Source organism: Mastomys coucha, unplaced genomic scaffold (genome assembly GCF_008632895.1).
Source record: "Mastomys coucha isolate ucsf_1 unplaced genomic scaffold, UCSF_Mcou_1 pScaffold18, whole genome shotgun sequence".
NCBI classification, from domain to species: Eukaryota; Metazoa; Chordata; class Mammalia; order Rodentia; family Muridae; genus Mastomys; species Mastomys coucha.
The window spans coordinates 6,818,003-6,826,582 of record NW_022196900.1 but is presented as its reverse complement, the minus strand read 5'-3'; the positions used below and the strand labels follow the sequence as shown (position 1 = coordinate 6,826,582).

The following is an 8,580-nucleotide window of genomic DNA, read 5'->3' as shown; positions in this document are numbered from 1 at the left end:
CCTCCAAACCTCACTATCTACCACAGCTCTGACTTGCAGTCCAGACATGCTGCACTTCGCTGATGCCCAGGGCCACCTCCCTTCATTTGAGGGGATACAGTCTATTCTGGCAGGGAAGGCATGGCAGTGGGATGTGAGGTCCCTGTTACCCTTTGTCCACAGTCATGAAGAAATGAATAATAATGTGCACCAGGCTTCTTCTTTTTCCATCTCTAATTCAGTCTGGATGCCCAGGCCAGGCATGGCACCAGCTATGTTTATGGTGTGTTTTCCCAATCTGGCTAAACTCCTCTGGGAGGCAGAGACAAGCCAGTCAAGTGGCAGTGAAAACTAACCATCATACTCAAAAACCTTCACTGCTGAGCTGTAGGGGAGGGGGTTGCAATGGCCTCTTAGGAGAAGTGCATAGAGTTAGGGTCATGTCAACCTTAGAAAAGTCTCAGGCATGGAGTCCTAGAAAGGGAGAAGAGACGCAAACAAACCTACAACCCCCGAGAAGCAGCTTCTGACCAAACCCAAGTCATGGCCATTATTACAATAGTGACAGAGGCTGGAGATAGAGTTGAGCTGGGAGAGAGATAACTTAGCATTCACAAAGCCCTGAATTTGACCCACAGCACCTCATAAAACTGGAGGTGCAGACCTGTAATCTCAGCACTCAGGAGGTGGAGTGGGGTATATCAGAAGTTCAAGGATGCCAGGCAGTGGTGGTGCCGCCTTTAATCCCAGCACTTGGGAGGCAGAGGCAGGAGGATTTCTGAGTTCGAGGCCAGTCTGGTCTACAGAGTGAGTTCCAGGACAGCCAGGGTTACACAGAGAAACCCTGTCTCAAAAAAAAAAAAAAAGAGGAAGTTCAAGGTCATTATGGCTATATATAAAGTTCTGAAAAACAAAATCGTTTTGATGACAGGTTACTGAAAAGACAACCAGGGCATAGTATTCACAAGGTGTAACATTGACAGGCTACGGTGTTCACAGGCTGCAGATTTCATAGCATTCACAATGAGCAGTCTTTAAAACTTGGGAGTGATCTGTAAGAACCATGATCTATCACCATAGAAGACAAGGAATCAGCTGGGCTTTTGATCTGCAGGCTTGGGTTTTCCTTGACCACCACCATAGTGTGTGTGTGTGTGTGTGTGTGGTGTGTGTGTACAGACAAGACTGAACTCTGAGATTCGAAGCTAGCAAAGCTCTCCTGATGAGGTGATTCAGCAGAGCTTATGAGAATGACAATGGAAGTCCCTAAATGACTCATATGGACTTGCTCTAGGCAGGAACTATCGAATTTCCCATGGGTCTTTGTGCTTAGTCATAAGCCAAGAGAAATAAAAAAGAAACCTAAAAACATGGGGGGGCGTGGCGGAGGTGGGGGGGGGGAGGTAGAGATTACTACCTGGGTCCTGTCTGGGCCAGAGACCGTAAAATGTTCAGCATACAGAAAAATATCAATATAGTTTACAAATAGAACACTGAGCTCATTTTAATTTTAAAATGAAATTTAATCCCCATACCCTAATTAAGTGCACAATTTGGTAGTAAACCAGTACAATTGCAAAGTTGTCCAACTGTGTCCATTGTTCAATTTCACATTTTAAAAACCTCCCCAAGAGGAGCCCCATATCCATGAGCAGACATTCCCCCATTCCCCTCCCCCGAGTCCCTGCCAAACGCTGGTCTACACAAGACCAGCGTCTTTCACTAAACATTCTGTTTTTGAGGATATTTCATGTTGCCCCTGGATCAGTCCATCATTCCTTTTTATGACCAGTCAATGGTTTTAAATATGCCTTCTGGGGACTCCTAAGGTTTCCTGGCAATAACTCATCAGTGAGGTGAGACCTAGGGATGAGCTGGGTTGCACTCTGAGCCCAGCCACCGTCTCCACCTTAAATAGAATAATTCTGATTTGACTACTTTATTTGTTGACACTTCTTGTAACACTTCATTGGGAACTCAGGCTAAAATCAAATTCTGCCATCCGCTGGCTGGACGTCATGGAGCTGCAGGACAGGGGTGGGTCTCCAAGCTGGCCAATCTCAGGAATTCTTCTCAGGAACCTTGATGGTGACAGTCTTCACCTCCGTGTAAGCTCTGAGCCCGTCCTCCCCCAGCTCCCTGCCATTGCCGGATTCCTTAAAGCCTCCGAATGGTGTGTGGCAGGTGACAATATTGTAGGTGTTCACCCACACCGTCCCGGCTTGCAGGGCCTGGGTGAAGTATAAGGCCTTGTCCAGGTTTTGGGTGAACACAGCTGCCGCCAGGCCGTACCTGGTGTTGTTGGCTCTCTGGATTACCTCCTCAATCTTCTTGAATTTGAACAGAGGCTGCACGGGCCCAAAGATCTCCTCCTTGGCAATCCTCATGTCATCCTGAACATCCCCAAAGACCGTGGGCTTGATGAAGAAGCCGCGCTCCCCAAAACGTTCCCCACCACAGAGAAGTTTTGCCCCTTCCTTCTGTCCAAGCCGGATGTAGCCCAGGATTCGTTCAAACTGCTCCTTGTCCACCTGAGGTCCCTGCTGGGTGTCCTTCTCAAAGGGGTTCCCCACTTTCCTCTGTTTGGCCTTCTCTACAGTTCTTTCGAGAAACTCTTGATAGATGGACTCTTCCACAAACGTCCGGGATCCTGCACAGCAGCACTGGCCCATGTTGAAGAAAAGGGCTTCGTGACACTGGTCTACAGCATGATCCATGTCAGCATCTGCCAGCACAATGCTGGGGCTTTTCCCACCCAGCTCCAGGGTGACTCTCTTGAGGTTGGAATCACCAGCAGCCTTCTGAATCAGGTGGCCCACCTCGGTGGAGCCTGTGAAGGCGACTTTATCAACATCCATGTGCTGGGCGATGGCAGCTCCTGCAGTGGGGCCATAGCCAGTGATGATGTTCACCACTCCTGGGGGAAACCCTGCCTCTTTGATGAGGGAGGCCAAGTACAGAGCAGAAAGTGGGGTTTGCTCTGCCACCTTCATGACCACAGTGTTGCCCGTGGCGAGGGCAGGGGCCAGCTTCCAGCCCTGCATGACCAGTGGGAAGTTCCAAGGGATTATCTGGCCACAGACACCCACCGGCTCATGTCGGGTGAAGCAGAAATGTTCACCATCCATAGGGATGGTCTTCCCATGCCACTTGTCAGCCCAGCCAGCAAAGTAACGGTACACCTTGATGACTTCATCCAGATCCAAGACATAAGACTCCTGAAATGGTTTCCCGTTATCCAGGGTCTCCAGTGAGGCCAAGTACACTCGATCTCGTTCCACAAGATCAGCTAGGCGGTTCAGCAGCCGGCCCCGCTCTGAGGCATCCATCCTGCGCCATGGGGACCCCAGGCGGAAGGCTTCCCGGGCTGCTTTTACAGCCAGATCCACATCTGCCCGGTCACCTTCAGCCACATGCCCGATGACCTCACCTGTAGTGGGGTTCACTGTGGGGAAGGTCTTCTTGCTGACTGCATCATGCCACTCATTGTTGATGAACAGCTTGTTGTAGCGAATCTCTGGGTTTGGGATCGGGTTTGGGAGAGCAGCTGCTGTCGAGTATGAGGTACTCCTGCCCTGGAGGCAGAGGAGCCGGGGAACCAAGAATCGGGCACTCAGCATCCTGAGGACCTTGAAACAGATAGAAAAGAACAAGTTGAGCAGGTGGAGGGGACAGAGCTGCCCAGAGGCCTCCTAAAGCATAGGTTTCTGGGTATGAAGTCCACTGGTCATGTCCCCTTCAAGTCTGGTCTACTCTTTCTTTCATCTTTTCTGGGTCTCTATCAAATATCACCCTCTGTGCAACCCTTCTTGGTCCCACTGTTGCAGTGTTTGAAAGGGAACAATGGCTCATCACAATGCTAAAGTCCACATTTCTGGATAGAAATTTAAGGTGCTAAAGAGACACACCAGGCATGAAGTTGTGCATGGATTGAATGGGACATTTGAGGAAAAGCCCACACTACGAAAATGAGGCAGAAAGCCCAGTCTGTGTGACAGAAGCCCGGCCCTCTGTGAACCTTTAACATTTTTTTCTTTTTTTTTTTTTGGTTTTTTTCGAGACAGGGTTTTTCTGTGTAGCCCCGGCTGTCCTGGAACTCAGACCAGGCTGGCCTCGAACTCAGAAATCTGAGAAGCCTGCCTCTGCCTCCTTAATCCTGTGCTGGGATTAAAGGTGTGTGCCACCACTGCCCGCCTGAACCTTTAACATTTGAGCAGCTAAATTCCTCCCCAGCCTCGCTCCCTCCCCGTTGGAAATGGCCTGACCTTTAATAACCTGCCTCTGTGTCTGTCCTATCTGGGAACGCCAGAACCAGGAACTGCAATAAATGGGGATATAGCCCAGCTGATAAGAGTGCTTGATTAGCACATTTGAAGCCCTAGGCTCAATCACCCTATGACATAAACCACATATGGGGATCATCCCTGCCACCCTAGCACTTAGGAGGTGGAGGTAGGAGGATCAGGAGTTCAAGGCCATCACTGGCTCCACGGTGCATTTGAAGACAAACTCTGATACACAACAGACTCTGTCTCAGCAAACAACAGCTACAGCAAAGGAACCTCGGGGACACCTGCAAACCACCAAAGTTTGTCTCTCAATCTCATTCACCTCGTAGTGATTTTACATGAGTGTGCATCCTTGTCTCTAAGCATGTTGGTAGGATGAGCTCCTCTGGGGCAGGGATTTTCATTCTATGCTCTGCTGGTGTCGCAGACCCCGAGGGATCAGAATTTCTCCAGGAAGCCTCCCTCTGAGAGTGACAATACCTGGAGCGTCAGAAGGTACTCGCCAATCCAATAATTTGTGTCATGGCTAAGATTTGCACACGCACACCTCCTGGCTCAAGTTTTACCTTCTCTATTAAATTTTAGTGTGGCTACAGGCAAGATCAAGAGAAACTAAGAACGTTTCTTTCCTTAGTTCTGGCCTAAACCACACATAAAGCCCTTCTCAAGCTGGATGCTCTAACCCACAGTGATAACCAAGCAAGCCCTTGGGAGTCCAAGGCTAGCCTGGTCTACAGCGTGAGACTTAGCCTCAACAAAACAAACAACACAAACAATTATTAATTCTGCTCTTCCATCAGATTCACCTCTATGGTTATGTCCAGTCCTGGGGTAGAGCTATTGCTGAGGCACAGTAGCTACTCAATAGGCATGCTCAGTGACACACTAAGGGAACATGGAGAGTTCCACAAAGACCACCGAGGAACTGCCCTGAGATCTGAGCAAGAACCCTAGAGACTTGGGACCCCAGTTCCCTCAAATGTAGCATTCCCTGGGTGGCACTGAATGGGGTCTTATATGTATAAAACCAGAGATACCCAACTCTGGCAAGGCATCAGGACACTCAAGGCCTCAGAAACCAACCTGGCAGACCCCCTCCTCCACTCCACCCCAGCATAGCACAGTGGGACAGGGCTTAGCTTTCTGGGGTGCAAGCCAAGCATCAGCTGAGGTGGGTCTGTTTATTGTCACCTAAAACAGCAGGGGCTTTACTAAAACAGCATGATAACATGATAAAATTTAAACATATCTAACATTGTATAAATGACTGTTAGATGGTGTTTCTACTTCCTTGCTTAGTTACACAGTTAATCTCTGGCCAGGATAGAAACATTGTGCCTTTTCAATCTCACTCAGAGGCTTGCTCCACCCAGCAGTAAAATGTAATTGCACCAGCCTAATTCCTGATCCCCAGCCCTTTCAACCCTCGGCCCCATGTGCAGAGAAAGAAACAAAGAACTCATCCAGGAAAGCAAGGCTCCAGCCGGATCCTTAGCCATACAGAAATCAATGCTGACCAGAAAATAACCCTCCCAGGGGAACCTGAGCCAGCAGGCCTACCAGGGACATCTGCTTTGTAACCAAAAGACCAGGATCTCTTCCTCCCTCCTTCTCTCCCTCTCTCCCTTTCCCCTCCCTTTCTTCCCCCCCTCCGCCCCGCCCCACCCCGTGTGTGTGTGTGTGTGTGTGTGTGTGTGTGTGTGTGTGTGTGTGTGTGTGTGTTCAGGTTAGAGTGGTTAAGCCAGCAGGAACGAGGGTGGTCCCAGCTAACTAGGTAGCAAATTGCTCTTGGGTCACCCCAAGGCTCTGCTGCTCGGGATCTTCACGGGGTCCAAGCCATTGCTTTCATTTTGCACATAGAAAAAGTCTCTGGTCACAGGGCACCCAGCTTTACAGTTTGCAGTTCATCTTCCCAGCAGCCTCCCTGCACCCCTCAGGTTAGAACAAGTAGAACAGATTTTCATGGCTACTCTAGAGGGGACCACAGAGGTTCAGGGGTTTCCAAAGGCCTGGCTTTGCGGTTTCTCCCAGTTTCAGATATTCAGTGCCCCCTGTGTGGAAGGCCTGCAGTCAGGACCCGGGAACACCCACTTGAGTGAAGAGAGCTCGGGTCCTCGCCTGTCCACTATGGCCAGTGGCTCTCGCGCCAGATGGGAACCAAGATGGGAAGGTTTGGGGAAGTTCTGGGTTCTCCCAGCCCATCCAGTGTCTCCCGGATGGGAAGCGGCAGCGTGGAAAGGGCCCTGAGCGCACCCGGGGGGAGACCTGCCATTCGGGGACCGAAGGGATGGCGTGCCCCAGCGCGGAGAGAGGACGGTGGTAGCTACCTGCTGCAGTCTGGGGCTCAGCCTCGGAGTCACGCTCAGGCTCAAATTCTGGTACCAGTTAGCGTTCTCAGGTCGGTTCTGCAGCCTCTGCTCAGCCGCTGGGTAGCCAATGTGGTTCAGTCACCAGCTAAGCTCCGCCTGCTCCAGGCCCCGCCCACTACTGAGGGACTCTCGGCTCGGCACCGTGATTTTCCCCTATCCTACCATCTTAGGTCCAGCATCACACACCTTCTAGAGGTTTCTGATTGGACTCCTGGGGTAGGCAGCTCAAGTCTGAGAGCCTAAGGACACTCGTTTGGCAATCAAAAGAGGTACCCAGAATTGGGCAGAGTTTTCCTAGGATCATAAGTCCAGCTCCATCCTAGAGATCTCTCCTTAAATATTGACAGACCTTGTTGATAGAGTGCCCGCTGATGAGCATTTCTGAGACTGTTTGACTAAGACAGTACTGAAAATTCTTGTTCCGAGAATCACGAGCAGACCGGATGCACTCCAAACAAAATGGGCTGCGTTGTTTATAAAGTCTGCACGGACCACCAAATCTCTGCTTTTGAACTGAGGGTGAACAGCTGCGATAAGACACTGAGGGGTTTGCAGGAACTGAAGACTTTAAAATAACATGTGTTTTTAAAATGCAGTCAGAAATTCAGTGGAACTTTCCCATGGGGGAAAGTTGGGGAAAAATCCTGGATATGTTAGGTAGCTAGTTACAGATTAGTGGATTAAAAGGACACCACCCTCATAATCAATGGCTTATAGGATCAAATCTGAAACCACAGGACTTTATTATCGGTCAAAGGAGTGTGATCTTGTCATAACTCTAATCCCGGGTAGAGATAGAACATGCTGTACTGTCTTGGGTGGAGGTGTCATTAATAGATAACTAAACAACCCTCTAGCAAGATGATTGCCTGCCTTCAAGCTTTCTGGTAAAAAAAAAAAAAAAAAAAAAAAAAAAAAAAAAAAAAAAAAAAAAGAAAAACAACAAAAAACAGACATACAGTTCTTTACTTTAAGAGTGACTCTTAATACACCTGTCAATCATCTGCACAGAAAACATTCCTCAGAAACGCTGCCTGCTCTAGATGAAGCCCACCCAGAAGTAGTCAGCACAGTGGTCTGTGACCGCCTGCTGCTCTCACCCTTGGGAGCTGTCTGCACTCACATGGGCCCTTTGGCTATTGTGCAATCTCCTAGTGCTCGGTGATAAACTCTACCTACACTCTGTGTGTCTCTTCTAGATCTTTCCATGGAAGTCACAGAACTAGGGAGTCACCAAGGAAGGCTGGTTCGAGATCCTGGTGACTGAAAAATCTGGAGCATTTGCCCTTTAGAACTCAAGAAACAAAGTATGTACACCAAGTCTCTGAAAGTCCAGATCAGGCAGTGTCTGTGGAATAGATCCGAGGACAAAACCAGACCAGTGAGGGGGAATTGTGGGGCACCTCAAAAAAACATCCCGATAAAGCATAGTAGGGGCTGGGCATGTAGCTCACCTAGTACTTGTGAAATTTCAATACAATCCCCAGTGAGGAGACACAACCCAGAAATGCCCCCAACGCTGAGGACTTGACCTCCTTAGGGACTTCCACTCCGTTAAAGCTGGACCCTTAACTATGCAGCAGAGGAGAATGTTAAAGGCTGTAAGGGTTAGTGTTTGCTCTTTATCAAAGTGGAGGCACTCAGTGAGACATGCACAGGAAAAGGACCAAATACACCCAAGTGTGGATATGGGCTTCTCAAGGAAGAATCTTGCTTAGTTAGGTGTCTTTACTATGGCCATAGATAGATGGGTGGATAGATAGATGATAAATAGATGGACATATGGATGGATGGATGGATGCGTGGATGGATAGATAGATAGATAGATAGATAGATAGATAGATAGATAGATAGAGTGACTCTGGTTTCTAAATTACCTCATTCAAAATATATAATTTACAAGAAGGCTAAAAACTAAGAAAAGTTTTTAAATTAAGTTTTTA

At 48.8% G+C, this 8,580-nt stretch overlaps 1 protein-coding gene across 1 annotated transcript; it reads right to left on the bottom strand.

Moving 5' to 3' along the window:
• Positions 1 to 1,461: 1,461 nt before the first annotated feature.
• Aldh1b1 (aldehyde dehydrogenase 1 family member B1) lies at positions 1,462 to 6,735 on the bottom strand. The gene is made up of 2 exons (XM_031377293.1): positions 6,596 to 6,735; positions 1,462 to 3,608 (listed from the first exon to the last, which is right to left on the bottom strand). The coding sequence occupies exon 2, from the start codon at positions 3,597 to 3,599 to the stop codon at positions 2,040 to 2,042; it is 1,560 nt and encodes a 519-aa protein (XP_031233153.1). The 5' UTR covers positions 3,600 to 3,608; positions 6,596 to 6,735; the 3' UTR covers positions 1,462 to 2,039.
• Positions 6,736 to 8,580: the final 1,845 nt, after the last annotated feature.